At 36.4% G+C, this 19,720-nt stretch overlaps 1 protein-coding gene across 2 annotated transcripts in view; it reads right to left on the bottom strand.

Annotated features, from left to right (window-relative positions):
- Positions 1 to 19,251, bottom strand: part of Nak (Numb-associated kinase) — a 94,823-nt gene extending 75,572 nt beyond the window's left edge. The window contains exons 1-7 of one of the 2 annotated variants that reach the window (XM_067106498.1): positions 16,418 to 19,251; positions 8,614 to 8,732; positions 7,275 to 7,408; positions 6,290 to 6,401; positions 5,799 to 6,002; positions 4,344 to 4,476; positions 138 to 241 (exon numbers count right to left, since the gene is read on the bottom strand). In XM_067106498.1, the coding sequence (XP_066962599.1) occupies positions 138 to 241; positions 4,344 to 4,476; positions 5,799 to 6,002; positions 6,290 to 6,401; positions 7,275 to 7,408; positions 8,614 to 8,732; positions 16,418 to 16,535 (924 nt within the window). In that variant the 5' untranslated portion in view covers positions 16,536 to 19,251. The remainder of the gene's footprint in view (positions 1 to 137; positions 242 to 4,343; positions 4,477 to 5,798; positions 6,003 to 6,289; positions 6,402 to 7,274; positions 7,409 to 8,613; positions 8,733 to 16,417) is intronic. The other variant, XM_067106499.1, reaches the window with a different exon arrangement.
- Between the last annotated feature and the right edge of the window lie 469 nt (positions 19,252 to 19,720).

Below are 19,720 nucleotides of genomic sequence, written 5' to 3'. Positions count from 1 at the left end.
TTAAGCTGATAATGGTTGCACTGGAAAACAGCTGCTGTTAGTGAAAAATGATACGACCAGAGTTGCACTGTTAACAGGAATACTTTTGACATTAAAAAGGAACCTCTACTAAGAAAATACAGAATATTTTCACTTACATTAACATTTCTAATTGGGCATTCCTTTCCGGCTAACTTGAAGGCTATACTGGACACCTGATATATGTCTGGTCGTTGGTCTGGGTCAGGATCCAACATATAACCTGTGAGGATAAAAATCCATTAAAAAATTTTCCTACATGGGACTACAGTACTCAAAACTTTTAATTTGTATCAATTGATAAATGGTTTAGATAAGGGATAAAGCAAAGTTGAAGCCTTATATTAAACCTATTGGCCCAAAAATTTCATTTTGCAGGTAATTGCATTTGCCACATATACAAACTTGGATACCTTTGGCAAAAGCTGAAGTGGCCATTAAAATCTGGCAATACATTAGTTAACTAAATAGTGGTAGACAACCCACTCACTCAGCAAGCAACATCATCTCTTTCTTTACCAACAGGAACACAAGTAAGGTTATTTACAGGTGGGATTGACAGAAAAAAAACTGGTTGGTATATCTAAGAAAAATGTTATTTACCTTAAAAATCTGATATTTGTTCATACAAAAATTTAAACAATTCATCTTTCATATGGAGACACTCCTTGGTTGGGAGTTATAGTCAAGAGATCACGACCATTATTGATCTCTCACTTGGATATGTTAGCTTCCCTGTCATATATGAGAGAGGTGGAAGAATGACTCCTACAACCATCTGTACATCCTGGATTATGTGATGCTGAGGATGACAGGGCCCTGTGTAAGATTGGCTTGTCTGTACCTTGCTCTACAAAAATAGGTGAACTTAGATTTTAGGGTAGCATAATATCTCACAATCCCAATATGCATGCTCTACCACCTGGGTTGTGGGCAGAAATAGGTAGAGACTGAAAGAATACCAGTCAACTTTCATTCAACCTTTCACCATGGTAAACCTTAGGTGAGATGCTGTTCGGTCCTAAGAGAGCTCCAAGAGCTACAAGTTGAGCAGCCACCAAGTCCTTAGGTAAAAGTATCCAAGGTCCTGTGGGCAACATCTCCCTGGTAAATGGAGGTAAAAGTGGTGTGGTGGCACTAAGCACCCGCCCTCAGTACCTGTGACTCCGAGAGGTTCCTGCTGAATGCGAGGGAAGGAGCAATGCCTTTCACTTCCTTATCACATTATTACTATTATTATTAAGTAGTTTAACCAGACCACTGAGCTATTTTATTTGGCTTTCAAAGGCAGGCCTGAAGCATTTGCCTTAATTACTTATAAAGTTTACATTTTTATTTAGTAATTTACAGCTTTCAAAACTGTGTAATCGGATTAACTGAAAACAGATTCTACCATTCCTTTAACCGGCTTGTTTCCATAATTTGGCAGTAACAGCTGATCATATTTTAGACATTCCCACAAAAAATGTTTAACTGTTGGTACTGCTTGAAATTCTGGACATAAGGGATTGGATCGTGTGGACTATTCATCAAATATCCATGAATCTAATAAGAGTGACCAATTCTAAGACTAGTCAAACTTTTTACTTGCATGAGTCATTCTTTTGATACTGTGAATTCTATATTCCAACATTGAGCATGATCTGTTTTAATTTGTTACTATCAGGTTTACTATAACATATACGATGCCATTTATTGATTATAAAGGGTTCTAGGGATTATATAATCACTATTAAGAATACCTGTATTTGACCTTTTTATAGTAGTTGCAACCCTGACTCTATGAGCCCTCGGAAGGGGAACCGAGTCAAGACTCTAAACAGACAACTTGCATGCTTCCGTGATGACATTCAAAAACCAAAACATGTTCTTAGATGCTTCCTTCTTGTGCCAACTGGTAGTAATGAACAGTTGCCAACACTTGGACTAAGACGCCCTATCCGGTAGCAAGGTAAAACTCTAATTGGACACTGTGTCTCATCTTGATCATAATCTATCTAGTCTAAAAGGGATGGGATTGACAAAGACCGATCTCGTCAGGAACTGACAGGTTTTGAGCTTTCACCCCAAACTCAGTAATGAGCAATAAGAGGGATCCCATCCTTCTGAATGCCTCATTATGAAGGCAAGACTATTTGATTGGGTTATGAAATTCAAGCTGTTCAACCAAGCGCTAGGACACTTCAAGACTGTGAAAGGAGGGAGCTGGAGTGGTTTGACATCATGATGCTGGGATCTAGAATATAAAGGAAATGAAGTGAAGGATTTAAAGGTGGAACTCAAGAGAAAATTCCACAGCTGCACTAAGAATTAAGTCAAAGGTGTTGGACAGTAAGTTTGATGATGGTAGATGGAATGGAGGTATAAAAGGCTAAAATTGGATTGGGTGTGTGTGTGTGTGAAATTGATGCTATAAATACCCTTAATAACACATACAATGCACCATGTGAGGTGCACTAATTGCACTAACCCCCTACACAGGTATGAGAGACCATGCAAAATTTCCTACTCTCTTTGCTGATGCTAAGGCAACCGACAAAGTCCTGGAGCGCATGCTCGCCCTGGGTTGAAAAGCATGCCATTGCCAATGAGTTCGTGATAATCATGCTTTAAGATTGTCAACCTAAATGAAAAGTATATACTTGGAGGCTCAGGAAAACCAAAGAGCTGGGAGATAATGATGTGCCATTTACTGTTCTGTAGTTCATGACTTCATCACTTTATCTTGTACAAGGTGCAAGCACTAATCTTAACTGGGGGTGGCCAGAACACCAAAACCTCAATGTACAAACAGACAGTGGTGCTATTATACAGGAGATTGGAACGTCATCACGAAGGTAACAGAAACATGTTCTGAGGTTTTGTATCCTGGTAGAGTTGCTGTATACCACTCCTTCCGTAGATACAATGAGGTAATCATAACTCAATTTATTCCGATGACCAAAGATGCCTGATCAAAGACTGGCACCTCTTGAAAAGTGAAAAATTCTACTTCTGTGACAATGACTATATTCAGCAATGTGGTCCTTGAAAATGGTACAAGGGCTGACTCCTCCCTATCATGATGTAGGTGTGGGTAAAACCCACAGAGAAGTACATAAAATCATTTCAACACTATCAACACCACTAATAAGTCCATGAGTATCAAATGCATATGTCATCACTGGTGCCAATGATTCAAAAGTTGTGGCACCATTTTCAGTGCAAACACAATACAGTAGACCCTTGATCATTCACACAAATACACTCAGGGGAATGTGAATACTTCCACAGTGAGGAAAAATAAACAGCGACAATGTCAGCCCAGGCTGTGTTACCTAAGATGTTCTCAAAATCCTACCATAATCCTGGTTAGCCAATGAAAACATTCTTAAAAAAAAATTGTACAATATTCATACAAGCAAGATTTACTTATTGTCTTGATAATAAGCATATGTTATAGACAAAACCAAAAATATAATACTTCAAGAAGCAAAATGGATCATCCAGGAACTTCATTAGAGTACTTTATTGGGATGCAAGAGTATGCATCCTAGGGAGCCTCCTTTCTGATACACTGCAGCAATGACCCTACTAAAGTTTCCATCTTGGAAGGGGTCAACTGCTTGTACTAGTTTAGCAGGTTGAGGTCAGTGACTGGGTGATGTGGCCACCAGTTGTCTTAAAAGACCTAGTGATGAAAAAAGAAGACTTGTAGGCCCGTCGTGTAAGTCTCTGTTCACCAGTGGTCTGGTCTAGGTTGCTGACCTCACATCGCTGTCTAAAGCCCCAAACCTCTTGAGGCTGGCATTGTACATCTCCTAATACAAGGACTATAGTACTGAGAGGGGGACTTGTCTCCAGAAATGGATGAAAAGATCATCCCTGAATCCTGTAAAAACCTTCTCATTCAGTGGTCAGGTAGTTCAGCATGTGGAACAGCCATGGGCAGTGGTAGTCACTGGCGAGAGCAAGTGTAGTATGAGCTACAGATGAGAAGCTAACAGGTGAGCAAAAATGCTTGAGAATTCAAGTAGAGCAGTGTTAGTAGGGCTATATACAGAAACCATAATAAGAGCAGTTAGAGACTACTGGTGGGTTCACAATGCGCATGCTGTCACATTCACTCTTCTTGTCACAAAGACATGTCTGGTATTGAGAACAAGGGCACTATGACTGATGGGTATGTAACGAAACATTTATTAAACTAGAAGCCAGCAGGTCTAACCCTCCTAACCCCTTGACAAACAGTTAATGACACGTATCTTTTCAAATCCTTAAAAATCCAATGAGCTATAAACAAAATGAAATTTAAAAAATAAAAACACCAGTTCTGCCAAACATACGTATAAGAGACTGAAGATGCTTGGAAAATCTAGCGTTATCAGGAATTGAGAAATTCCCTGAAGTTATTGCGAGAGGGCTTTCTCCAAAAGGAAGTGTGAAGAAACAAAGCTTGTATAAAAAGCACCCTAAGGCCTGGAAATAAAACAAAGTCATTAGTAATACTGAACAGTTAAATATTCACTCCAGAATTCAAACTTTCCAAATGACTAGTTAAGCATCAGTGTGAATGATCAAGTACACAACCAACTTTTAAACACTACTAGATTCAAACTTTTTGTTCTGTGACATATATAAATGAGATACAATGGTCTTTAAAAGTGACATAAATTCAATGGTCTTTAAAAGTCACACTTTTGCAGTGATACATGGAACCACTTAGGAATGCAAAAACTACACAAGATAAAAACATGAAATGCATAAAATTTTAAATACACTTGAAAAAATCACAAGTAACTTTAATTAATGGCATATCTGTCACACTTGCTATGTTTTATTTTCACATACAAGGACTGTACGAAAAACATTCCTCTATCCATGACCCGTGAGGGTGAGATTTGCCACACACTAATTCAAGGATCCTACACAATCTTAAGGAGTTAATATAAAGGTATGCTCATTTACATGTAAGTTAATATAAAGGTATGCTCATTTACATGTATCTCCTTAATTCATTTATTCTTTTATCTCCAACTGCAATGCCAATCAGGAATAATTTACAAGAATCAGTACTGTAACTAGCTTCAAAAAGTTGGGGGAACAATAACAATATTAGCATTGCTATCTGCGGTGAGCAAATGACCCTGCTCAATAGGAGCATTCAAAATGTGAGTCAATTTAGACTTTTTGAGCCAAAATGAGATGGTAATTGGTCAAACGCTCATTACTAATCTTACTATTTGATGAATTGATCAAAGAGCACCATTTTATCATGAGAGCATGACAAAAAAAATAATGAGAAAAATTACTAATTATCACATGAAAAGAAACTGAAAAATTTGCACAGCTGCACTATTTACAAAGCATGAAAACCCAGCTTGCTACTGTCACTTTAATCTGCCTGCACAGCTGCACTATTTACAAAACATGAAAAACCAGCTTGCTATAATTATGTTAATCCACCAAAATAAACAAAGTATCAAATTTTGAGGTAAAACGCACACCGCACTAATTTAATGGGGGAAGGTGGGAGGGGCAAACCTATGGTGACTATCCCGGCATACCTATGGTGCCTATCCCAGTTCAAAAGTTGAGGGATTTGTCACCTTTGTCCTTCCAAGACTTATGACTCTGATAACAATACACAACTATTTTCAAAGCAAAGTTAACTCCTGAACATGAAATGAAGAATAAGGCAGGTGAACGACACACAAGATATGGGTCGAAGTGAAATAACTGTTCACATGAATCATTATCAGCATACTGAGAACTAAAAAGGCATTGAAGTAAGAACTTACCCATATGTCAGATTTTGAAGTAATTGGTCTACCTAAATACAAGTCCACCATTTCTGGTGCACGATATGCTAGTGTGGTATAACGCTGAATTTCCTCTTCAACTTTCGAAACTCCATCAGTTGTGCCACACAAAATTTTTGAAGTTGCCGAGCCAAAATCACATAGGACATAGCTACCTTCTGAGCTTATTAGAATATTTTCAACCTGGAAACGTCATGCATATTATAAGAACTTCTATATTACTTTAATTCATATCATGTATGGAGGATATATCACTTTTTAAAATTAATACTGACCACTCCAGTTGGATAAACCCTATCATTTTCATTTCAAAAATAATACCATACTTTGTGGACTTCATACAAATAATTTTCTATTGCATTAAAACTGTCATATAACATTACCACTAGCATGGCAAATAAGATAAAATCAAGATGGACCTCGGAAAATCATATCTGTCGCCCAACCTACAAAAACCCTCCTTACTCTACCTTTAAATCTCGATGAATAATAGGTGGGTTCATGTGGTGCAGTCTTGATACTGCATCACATACATCACAGAAAATCTTCAGGACTTCAGCCTCCGTCAAACCAGTGCTGAGCCTGAGGAAACCAAAGTTTTGACATTATTATATACTCACTACACATGTAAGCAAAGACCATATTTGGTTCACAATATGAGCAAGAAACAATGGAAGAGAAAACAAGTTTTGTATTTAGAAACTTGATACATACGTAAGCAAAGCCTATATTTAATTCACAATATTATCATTAATAAATAATGTAACCTGAGTAGTGAATGTAACTTCTTGACTCTCACATGGCTGGTCAGGGAGGCCTCTTCTCAATCTATATTGTATATCAATCCTATAACAATAAAAATGTAAAAGATTGACATAGTGACCAAATTTGCTTTGTTTAAAACTTGATATTCACTGTTGTTTGAAAACTGGCCAGTCACACAGAAAATGTTTAACAACTGTGTCTGTTGTTTGGCATTATTACATGAGGGAAATAGAGTTCTTTTGAAACAGAAATAACTGTGCCATTCAATAGTGTTCTAACATACATTACTCATCTTCTGGGTATTAAGCAATTTGAAAAATTTGATAAGCATGTTAACAGACATAAATCTACTGAAATTCTATGGCATTGCAACACAGTCACTTAGGCTTCAAAATCACATAAAACTAGGTTTTCCCATTTGTATATAACCCATATAACAATGCCACAAAATCCATTGCAATAAAGCCATATGCTTTCTATGGTCAAGGCCATCAAAATTAAAGATAGCAAAATCAGAAGATAAGCAAGACTTCCCTAACTATGAATCTTTCTGACTGATGTCAGCCCCAGATACAAACCAAATATTCAACAGCATCAGAGAGCTGACTAAAATGACTGCTCTATACATTAACTGTAAAACCACAATTCTGGTGTGGTTTTATGCCTTATGACAAACCAACTCTAATGTACCTGTCATTCATGAAGTGTAGTAGATGCTTTCTACAAAATGTCATAAGAAGGAGCACTTCATAAACTCCTCCACCAACATGCGTGACTCCGGAATCCACATACCCCACAACTGTCCGTGGCCCATTAAGCATTTTCTGGAGGAAAAAAAAAATAATGTTTTTAATCACCTGCCAATATATCTCCTACATAATTTAGGTAATTTAGGATTATGAATTAAAAAGAGAGAGAGAGAGAGAGAGAGAGAGAGAGAGAGAGAGAGAGAGAGAGAGAGAGAGAGAGAGAGAGAGTTATGATCTCTTGACATGAACTGTCTATGAGGAAATCTTTTTAGGTACCATGAATATCAGAGTATGCGTATATCAGAAAGAAATTATATTCTCCCACTGTCGAGTACACTCACATAACCAGATCACATTTACAATTGAGAATTCTATATCAAATCCATGGGAAAAGCACATATCTCAAACATGAAAAGAGTAATTTCTTTGGATGTACTGTAAATCAAACTTGAAGAGCTGCTTCAGACAGAAATGAATAGCCCATGTCTATTAACCAATGGCATCTTCATGGCCTACCAATGGGACCACTTTTAAGAGTTGAGTGTCAAGTGGTTCAAGACTGAACTCTTGAATTTTTATAAATGTCTTGTTACGAATGCTGCAACTTTGTTTACCTTGTATCAATCTGTATATACCCTATCATAGTTACAGAGAAACTATAAGGTAACATCAGGTCTGGGTTGTATTCTAGTAACAAAAATATGAAATAGATAATTATCATAAAATCATTAAACAAAGAGACTATTAATTTTCAAGATTTATTCAAGATGATTACAGAACTTTTTTCCCTTTCTAACTTTCCCCAACATGAAATAGTAATTAAGTAATTAATGTTTTCCTAACATATCTTGGGAGGGCCAAAAATTGGGTCAAGTTTGAGAGAGAGAGGAAAAAAAAAAAAAAACCTCTGACTGAGACCATGTTGAGTCTCAGTGACCCACACAATTTATATGCTTAAAACGTGTTCATTTGAAAACAGTGACTAAACTCACAACCATTCGCAGGAAATTATGGATACAGGACAAAAACATACTGTAAGACTAACCATACTGTACTGTACACTTTACAAACCAATTTTGAATATACAGTATTCAATATTCTATATCTCGCAAGATTTATCTGTTGGCAATAAGATACATTTATTGGTGTAAAACATTTCTTGAATAATCAAAGTGTATTTCAAACAAAACTTATCCGTTTAAATGGTTACATTTAATTCTAGCTTATTTAATCACAGTCTTAAAGGTAAAATTTTACAATACAATGATAATGTTACTTACTGCAATGTTAATTTCATTTCGTGCCACTTCCAGATCATGTTCGTTGTTAACATACATTCGCTTGAGGGCATATCGAACACCTCCACTTCCTTTGACAAGAAAAACAAGTGCAAATCCACCTGCAAAAGGAGAATCAATTTAGTTAATAGAACAAAAATCCTACTCGTACAAAACTTACCAACTGAACTACTGTATACAGCAATATTTTCTTTTCTATTTGAAAGTCTCCAAACTGCAGCCTAAACTAAGAAAGTTTTGTAAGGCACTGTTTTATAAACACTTGTGCAAATAAGATTCTACAATGTGAGGTAAAAATACTTGCTTTAAAGATGATATAAAATTGAAAAGTTGAATCAGTATTAAGATCTACATCATGTGTATATACGTACAGTATATTTAAATATATTTAAATACTGTATGTACATTATATATCTAAGAAAGCATAGGCAAAACATCAGCGCTGGTTTGAACGAACAAAGGAAAATAATGATGGATCTGCAAAACAAAACTAGTTGCAGAATACTGTTCTCACATTAAGTCCACAAACTGCCAGCATATGGAAACCCAGGAAGAACAATCAACAACATTCTGGGCACACCACAAAAATACAGTACAAGAATAATCACTGAAATGAACTACTACAGTACATCAGCAGCGAACACACAGTCAACACTAATAGGCAATGGCACAACCTACAACACAGACAGCTGAAACAAGCTGGAGGCAGTGCATGATAAAAAATAAACAAACCTTGAGAGAATGGCAGCACGTGCACAACAGAAAAAAAATGTGAACACTAGAATGAGGAGCATCGTTAAGTAACCGAGTACAGAATAAGGACTTACTAAGCATGTGCAGTAGAACTATTCTTTTTTTTTTAACTTTCTGCTTCATGCACCTGGATGTGACCTGCATGGCTAAAAAGCTTTTATGATGAATGGGTTTGCAATAACAATTAGTGGTGTGGTCAGCATTTGGTGTTATAATCTCTGACTCTGATGAAATAAATCACACAAGGATCTTATGTACAGACTTCAGTTAATATTTTCTCTCACTTTTATCAATTCTTAGAAATTGCGTCAGTTCTTTAGCATAAAACTACATATGGCAAATCAAGAACTTATATACCACCCACTACCACTAGCAGATTACAGAGAGAGAGAGAGAGAGAGAGAGAGAGAGAGAGAGAGAGAGAGAGAGAGAGAGAGAGAGTGAATTGCAGTACCAATGTACAACTACATTCCAAGGAAATTTAGTACAGAATATTTACATTGCTATTAAAGTAACCTTGCAAATTTTTAACTCTTGAGTACTGTAGATTTATTTCTAAAAATGCCTTACAACTCTTCATTCCTTTTACTGATCCAAATTCATCTACAGTGCTGCCCTGTTCAGATATATTTTGGGCCCTTTCATTCTTATAAGCCAACAAATCTTTGTTGATAGTTTTTGTTCAACTGCAGTTTTTATTTGACATTTCTGCCTCAGCTGACTTTTTTTTTTTGAGGTTTCAATGGCAGGGGGACCTTTGAGTATCACCTCATTAACACACACTGTTACTGTCAAGCACTGGAACTCTGGGTTCTGGACAGTTAACTGTCTTTAACCCACCAGCATCTTAAGGTTAGTCAAAGGTATAAAAATCAAGAGATGATTGTGAAATGTTGACAAATCACCCAAGAGCAAAAGTTCTGAATGATCTGAACACTTCTACTTAAACATTTTTCTCTAAAAATAATTTGGTCACTGCTAATCCTTGGTTCAATGTCACTCCATACTTTTCATTTTAATAATAACTATTTTTCATGCAAGGTAAAAACTGATACTACTGAATATCTACTGATAATAGACTTCAAACTGACCAGTCATGGTGTTCACAAGTGAATCTCTTAAAATCTACACTGGCCCTCCTTGGTTTGAATCCCACCTTACCAATTGTAACTGAGTAGACACTACAAACTTCTAGTTTACATTCTAAACGTGTTTACGAAAAATTATGCAAAAATCCTTTGAAAAGCCAGATTCACAGCCTGACTACAGCATTTCTAAATACTTTTCTGAATTTTTTTTGGCTTAAAAACACACACCATTTTGTTCATTATTTCCTTTCCAGAGGTCTTGTAAGTAAGGGTTGTTGCTTTCAATACAAAGAATATTTTTTGTTAATTGTAAAACTGATAATTTTCTAACAAAATAGCTGCATACCAAAATTTATTACTTTTTTTCCATTGCATATTCCTTAACCTGGTACAACATGACAAATTTTTAAAGTAATCTGTATTTTTCCTAAAATACAAACCCTGAGGACTTTTACACATGGGATTTACTTTCAGCATGGGCTGGAGCTGGCCGTTTAACTTAAAAAAAGATGGATACTGGTAGTTGGCTACCGACGGAAGGGGAAGAATTAAGGACTGATTGTTTGTACTGTATACATGTAGGAACAATTCTAGTTTTCATCTTCTTTTCTGTATATGTGTAGATTTTAGGCTGTGGGAGCATTTTCAATTGTATGTGTGCTACAAAACTATTAGATATGAAATACATTAAAATCTTCTTAGAGCAAAATAAGCAACTAAACAATGTAAACTGCAGTAAAAAAATTTGTCATAAATGGTCATGGTATATGGTTGCTGTGTTCCCAATTTGAAACAATAAACCAACGAATCAATAAATCAATCTCTCAACATTTACACAGACTCTAAAATAACCTGGAGGTGCATCAAATCCAAGGGAATGGAGAAAGTCCATAAGACACTGAACCCCATACAGGGTGATAAAACTATTTACAGTAGTTCTATCTTCTAACAGAAACCAAACCAGGCCTGGTTTTTCAACTGTCGCTTGTTAGACTACTTAAATAATGATGATAACTGACATGTGAATCTTTGTTTTTAGATCTGAAGGGGAGAGAGGGTAGAAAAAAAAAAACTTTCCCATTTTCCAAACTTAAGATCATTTCAGTATGGCCTCTGGCAAGCATGCATGTCTGAGAAAATTACAAAATATGAGGAATTACACTTCCCTCACTCTACAGTAAACACTACAACCCTGGCATAGGATGTCGTCAGTGATACAACAAGATAATTTTTTTCTGAAGATCTGAAAAATACTCTGATACCACTGACAAAACTTCCTGTATAATTTCCTAAATATAGACGTCTAATAGCAACTTGGGTAGCCTAGACTGGCGGCAAATTTTTAATACTAAACAGAATTACTATATACTGTACAGACACCACCTACTTGCAAATGAGTTACATTCTGGACAGCTGTTTGTATGTTGAATTGTTTGTAAGTTGGTTACTGTACTCTTCATGCCTATTTCAGTACAGTATGATAAAATCAATACAGTAATGTAAATTTTTTCATCCTAAAACACAATACACTGTATATACAGTACTGTATGTACTGAAAAGGCAAGCAAACCAGAATTTGAACTTACGGGTGGCTAAGGGGAGCGCTCTGAACACAATTTTGATTTGTGAACCCTTTTGTTTGTATCTCTGAATGTTTGTAAGTTGAATGTTTGTAAATATGATACTGATAATCATTTCTTTCATTAACTAAGCAACTTTAAACCTCGCCTCAATTCACTCGGCAATACAGTAATAAGGGACTGATTGGTAAAAAGGTCACACTAATATGCTAATCAAAGCAAACTGAAAGAAAAAGCCTCAGAATTGTATAAGCACTACAATCAACACTGTTAACGTAAGGGTTAACCTAACCTAGGGCATTCCACACTGCCTAGCCATGGGGATGGAATTTCAAGTGCTTTACCCATAGGCCCCTAGTAACCATGGCTACAACAGTGGCAAGTGCTAATACCATTACAGTAGCCTTTCAGCTTAACAGACACTTCGGGGGTCTGACTTTCTGATAAGCAACACAATCTGTTAGGTACAAAAGAACCTATATTAAAGCCTACTGAATATTTTCTACGCATCTTACAGCTGACCCAATTCCACACTGTTCCTAAACTAAACTAACATTTACTTTCCACTTAATGTAATTGCATCACATCTAAAATGATGGTATAGAAAAAAATAATCATAATAATGTAGCTGATAAGTACAAAAGTCTGGTAAGTTGAAGTGCTTAAGTACTACAAAATTAGACTGGGAAGACAGAACATTAGACTAATGACCCAGAGAAAATAAACAATAATAAATATGGGGCATATGTCCACAAACAAAAGTTTTATACTTCCGTCAAAGTAATATCTCAGTACAGTAATTATATATTAGTCTTGGAAGTCATATACTGTAAGAGAGAAATGGTTGCAACTGACAAAATAAGAAACAACACAGAAATGACAGGGTCATTAGCAGGAAGTGGTAAAATACTGAATGAACAACACCAGCCTGCACTTGGAAACAACCTTGCCTATCAGAACAGGTGTGCCAAACCATACGCTTGTTAAAATAACCTGACATAAGTGCTGATATCAAAAGACTTCACAAAGGTAATCTACTTTTATAAACATCTCAGCCTAACCATTTACAAAAAATAATCAAAATGTTATGAATATAAAAAACTAGCCAGGCTGAATCATCAAATGGGTATTTCTTACTTTACATATATTGCATATGTATTGAATAGTAAAATGAACTTTAAAATGTATTTTTCTAAATAAAAGATATAAAAAACTTTTATACTTTTGGTAAAACAGTCCATACTGTATATGTTAACCAGATATTTCTGTCAGTTCTAAGGCATTTTTATATATAAAAAATGTTAAACATATCTGCTTAGCAAGATACTGGAAGGATACAGATAAAATAACTTTATTAATATGCTGCCCCGCATGTCAGTTTTTAACTAACAACACTTACATTATCATTACCAACATAAATGCTTTCTAAGCTATTTTTGTGATCAGACCAATCATTACTTTCATGTTCTGAGAGCTAAGTGGTATTAGTTTCATAAAGCTTTAGTTTTAATCAGTCATGGGCTGCCATTTTGGCTAATGCATTGCACATACAGGTATGATTTTAAACAACCAATGTTGCCTCACTGCAATTTCTTAAAAAATGGTGTAAATGGACTCAGTGTTGAATATACTGTATAAAAAAAATCAGCTTATTCAAATGAGTACAGGTTCTGAAGACGAAAATTACTTGGGAAGTATGTGACTTTTAAATGTGAAATACAGTACTGCCTTTTTAATAGTTTGTGATTTTGACAATTTGGCATTATTTTCTGGTCAGAAATTACAACAGCACCTTTTCCAAACAGCATAGTAACTTGTAGTCAGGGAAGTTAGGTGGAAGACCAGTCAAGGGTTATTTATTATTTTTAAGGATATCAAGAAGATGACAGCAAATAAATGTAAACCAGTGTTGGTATATGATTGGCAGGTCTGGCTGGGTGGTCCCTGGTATTATGCATTTTGTATGTCACTCAATCAAAATATAACATTAGATGGTGGGAAGGGGAGGAGGGGAGGGGTTGTCCAGGGTTCAAACCCTAAGACATGGAACTAAGAAAGGGCTGGGTTAAGCTGCATCCCTCTGATTTTCCTATTTTTTATTTTGCCCTCTCCAAAACATTAATTTTTGTTAGTAAAAAAATGAGGGGATGTATCTCTTAGGTTAATCAATCTTATTTATCAAATACAATCAGGGCTAATGGTATTTCTTAATATTTACTAAAAGTTAAAATCTTAACAAACCTCAGTAGCGACCAGTTGATTTAGATAACTTTAAAAAAGAATATTTAATGGTCTGACTCTGGCCTATAAAGGCTAACATCACATATGCAATCAGGACTATTTTTTTAAAATCTTAACAAACTCAGTTGCTAATATCAAATGTTCTGTTCTGGGCATATACAGATTACATCTTACATTTTGCATAGCCATATGCTAAGCCTATGCTAAATAATAGCAGGACAAAATTCCTTTGCCTTACCAGTAATGTATTTGTTAACATAGCCTAAGCTAAATAATAGCAATGCAGCACAAGGTTCCTTGCCTTATCCGTAATGAATTTGTTTGCATGCCATATGCTAAATAATAGCAGTACAAGGTTCCTTGCCTTACCGGTAATGAATTTGTTTGCATACCCTATGCTAAATAATAGCAGTACAAGATTCCTTGCCTTACCAGTAATTTATTTCTTAATATAGCCTATGCTAAATAATAGCAATACAAGATTCCTTGCTTTCCAGTAATGTATTTGTTAACAAAGCCTATGCTAAATAATAACAATACAAGATTCCTTGTCTTATCAGTAATGTATTTGATACGGCACAGATAAAATGACCAATGGCTAAGATGGTACATTACAAAACCTATTTCTATTAGGAACAAATTTTCAGAGGTGGACAGTTTCCAAGAAACAGAGGGGATGTACAAACTATGATTTTTGTGTACAGCCAAGTTACTGCACTCACCTCTTTCAGAGGTGTCCAGTCTAATGTGCTAATCTGTCATCTTCATCATAATCACCACGGTTCCTATCAGCCATTGAGGAGCATTATTTCAAACGTTTTCTGTATTTAATTAATTATATGATTTCCAATTTGTTTTGTTACATAGTGTTACACAAGACCTTCATGTAAATTTTCCATGTCATTTTCCAGCTTTGGAAGCAAGTGATAGTTTTCGTTGTGATTTTGACAAAACAAGGCTATGGCAATCATTTGTAAATACATGACAACATTCGCCTTGAAGAGGACAACAAAACCTAATGTTAAGTCACCCAATATTGTTTCTGATTTACAGCCATCAAGGTCAGGTTAAATGAATGGGTCCTTGTGATGCAAACATCAAGTGTCACATAAGGTATGGTGTCCTAGGTTAGGTTAGGCTATAAAAAATACCTTATACACAGTATTTCAATCTATAGTTCAGGGTAATATGTTAAGATTACGATAGGCTACAATGCAGTCCTGAATTTCATCATTTTTCTTTTCATTCAAAAGTTTCTTCCCAAAATGTTAGCTACAATTATTGTTAAATTTCTTTGACAGATCAGAGAGAGTAAAGGGTTAATCACACATTCCTGATTGAAATGAATTTTAAATTTGCTAAAAGCACATCAGAACCTATCAGAAATATTAAATTAGCCAAAAAATTAAAAAGCTATCTGCAAAACTATATTTGGGTAGATTACAGTTACCGTATGCTGGGCGCTAACTCATTCAATTATCCCTCCGCCAAGGCAAAATTTCTTTGACCAACGACCCGAAAGATCAGTCTCTCGGGTTCAAGAGTTGCTAACAGGGTTAGTATCACGTGGAACTAAGATTCCTGAATGATGCGTGCATGAAGTTTTAACTAAGCACACTAAAACCTATGTTGGGTTTCGGGAAAAACTAAATTAGTCAAAAGCCGTCCACGGTTAAAGCCATCTTTTTGTATCTGCTGCCACCTGGTGGTGGGTCTAAACTAGGATATCGGCAGACGAAACCCACAGCATCTGAAACTGTAACCGCTCCTATATTTTATATTTTCATTTGATCAAGAATTCTAAAAATGGCATAACCCTCAATTTACTAAATACTACATAAAGCCTATTTTCTAATGCTGGCTAGTTTTTAGGCGTACACTAAGCTAGTAGTGTACGCCTGTCTAAGGACTTATAAAACTGAGTTAAGCTAAAGCATAAAGCCGTCGCAAAGCTTAACCAGCAGAAGCTGAAACCTAACCTTCGGCTGCCTAGCCTACCGTAGGTTGTGACATCATCAACGATCGCCTTTGGATTCAATCACATCTATGAGAGATATTAAAAATGGGCTGAAGGAGACTTAGAAAATTTAAACAACGGCAGAATTGATTTTGAACAATGCTCACCCTCGGCGATAACATCCTCGACAGTGACAGTGTTCCGACCCACCACGAACACCTTCCCGACGAAGCTGGAGTGCGACTGGTCCTTATTCTGGTCTATCCGCTGGAACAACTTCTTCATCTTTGTGGATAAGTGTTGTCCTCCTCCCCAGCATTCATTCAGTCGATCAGGAACCCCAGGAAAGGCCGTTCTTCAAGTTCTTCAATAGCAGGGTCTCATTCTCGGTGGAGGAGGAGGAGGAGTTGGACATCAGAGTTATACGACGACGACCCTCTCGATTTTGACGCTTTTCCACTCTTCTATCTCACTCGCACTTTCCGCTGCCCCAACTTCTTCATGTCACCAGTTTTGTAGTTTAATTTTTTCCTAGTCTAACCTATTAGTCATTTTCCACAGGAATAACAATAATAAGCGAGGATACAGCCAGCTGGGAGGTGGTGTGGGGGGTCACAAGTCTCGCTCTCTCTCTCAGCTGGTCCTAAGATGGCAGCTTCCGGTTCGCTCGTAAGAACAAACAGAAAACGCGAATAATCCCTTCGTAAGGGAAACATTTTTATTTAAGACCCCGTCAGACCCATGACGTTAAATATAACCATTGAATTCCTTTTTTAAAAAATACCCAAAAGCAACTAGTCGCGTCGTACTTTTTTTTTGCCTCATCCAGAATATCAATTATTTTTCACTTACGGTACGCAGACCGTTGACATTAAATATAACCACATATATTTTCACATACCTAAAAACAACTAACCAGATCGTAATTTTGTTATATCATCCAGAATATAATTATGTTTAAAGTTAAGATATTAAAATTATATACTAGCAATTACTTACGAGAATAATTTCCTTCAGAATAAAATCATTCGGGGCAAGTGTCAGTCAGACGTTCTCACTTTAAAAGTTCTTGAGCGATACATTCTCAGACGCATCTGGAATTGGGTGTTGTTTCACTATGTTCGTATTGATTGGTAAAATTATGAATAAAGATCGACCACACTACTTATTTTTAAAAAAAGGCAGATCTCACAGCAAATATCTAAGTTCACATAAAGTATTTTCTCCAAGCCCCTACACAGTTTCTGCAAGCCTAAAATAGTGCAAAACTAGCGATTGTCGTGAGTTTTCACAGTGGCACTGGAAAGTCTTTTAATTGTTAGCAATCGATGTGCAACAAGTGATGGCATCGTTCCACCAGATAGTTTTTGAAGAGGATGAGCCAATGCCTAAGCGGGGGGGACCTGCACCACCAGTCTCCGCCCCCTGAAGTCAATGAGCTTAAAGTAATCCCAGAGAATGGCCACACAATTGTCATCGCTTTTTTCCTAACGTACGTATATTTTTAAAAATTAACGAATTGTGGACGTACAGTTGTACACATCAATTCAAGCAAATCGTTGACACGTTGGTAAAATTTACTTTCTCAGGATCAAACTGCAGGTCATGTGATGCGAGCCTTCAATACGCATGAAATAGGAAAGCTTGTGTGCTTCGCATTCGGCGAAGTTTGCTGTTTTTTTTTTTTAAGATTCCAGGAAACTTGCTCCTTATAACGTTAAAACGTTAAGTGCAATTCCTGAATTCCTTTCATTAAGCGTCTTACACATATTCCTCATTATGAATTACATTGGGGTCCAAAGTTTTTCCTGAAAGTGATGTTAAAAACTAGAAGGGTGGTTACGGCTTATTTTTCAACATTCACTATTTGTCAATTAGATTTTAAAGTTTTCTTAACCATTTTCATGTCATGAAACTGCTGTGCATTTATTCTGCAAAAAGGAACGAACATCATGTTTTTGCAAGACCAAGGAAACGAGCCGGTTTATTTTCTCTGTTTCATTTTCCTCCTAAGGAGCGTGTTCACCTGGTACTTCGCCTCTAGGTTATGGTCTACGTAGAAAGGCCATCGGTTCGCTCGTTCTACCAAGTCATTACATTTAACTTTGTAATGCCACGCCGACAGAAAAGATTTATTTTACGCAGAGAATTCATTCGAAAGCAATTCTTTGTGATTGTTTTCTAATCTTGCGCTTGCCTTATCACACACTGCTTCAGTTATTCCACACGCTATAACCGTTAAATAAAAATGGTCTCGCCTGATAGACCAAATGACGGCCGATAAGAAGGCCCCAAAAATGGACGTGGAAACCGAACGGAACTGGTTCTGGTCTGCAACGCCGTCTTAACACATGATAAACACTTGGAAGCATGTTGCTTAAATCATGGTCATATTTCCGGTAAAGTATTGCGCAAAACAGACTTTATTTTGAATGTATATACGAGCTGATACGAAGATCGAGAACCCACTCTGGCATACGGTCTGCTTAACATAACTACAGAACAACACCGTCTGATATTGGAAGTTTTACAGCACTTCTCGTCCGTTGGCGTTTGTTAGGGTCCGTTGAACACGAAAATCACAGTTCTCAAATTCATCCATCCATCTTCCGAGTTTTACTTTGGCGAGCTTCCAACCGGCCTTCTTGAAGTCCATCACATGGGTCCCTTTCTGATTGTACTGAAGGTCATTTTCTTGAATACTCTTGTTTTTGGCCACAAATCTATTTTTAAATGAAAATCTCTCATTTATTCTTACATATCTGAAGTTTCTAAATAACTTTTACTCCAGTTTTCTTTTTTAAAGTCACTGTTACACATATACTATGTTGGTCTACATTCATCAAAGAACACTGCTCAAGATAGAAGAGTTTAACGGTAAACGATGAAAGTAGTCTGTTTATCTTGGATTTTAAAGCTACTGTTTTCCACTCTTTACTAACAAATTACCCGTGAAAGAGCGCCTTATTGATGATACCAGATCAATATCGAACTTTGAAACCTGAAAAAACCACAAAATGAAGAAAAAATATATTTAAGAAATCCACATAGTTTCGGAGCGTCATGCTCCCTCAGTATGGAAACACTAAAACTGTTCATTAGAAGTTAAGTTAACAATGCTTGACGTTAGCCGGACGTGCTCTTGCTCACCTAAACAGTTAACCTGTTTTGTTTACATTTTAGTATATTATTCAAGCGCTGCTGTTTCACGCCTTCACTGTCAATGCCGAAGATCTAAAACCTCATGCTTATCCAAAGTGAATGTGCAACAAAGAATGAAAAACACAAGCACAAACTTTCACAGAAAGTTTTGCATCAGGATCGGAAGCAGTAGCGATGAAAATGCCTTCATCAACCTAAGGTCATGTTATATCGACAATGTCAGCAAAACACCTGATGGTGCCAATTTTTTGGTTGCAATATTCAGCCACTGAAGATAACTCATTTAGAACTATTAATATTTGAAACTG

Source organism: Macrobrachium rosenbergii, chromosome 7 (assembly GCF_040412425.1).
Source record: "Macrobrachium rosenbergii isolate ZJJX-2024 chromosome 7, ASM4041242v1, whole genome shotgun sequence".
NCBI classification, from domain to species: Eukaryota; Metazoa; Arthropoda; class Malacostraca; order Decapoda; family Palaemonidae; genus Macrobrachium; species Macrobrachium rosenbergii.
This window is presented reverse-complemented; position numbering and strand designations above follow the sequence as displayed.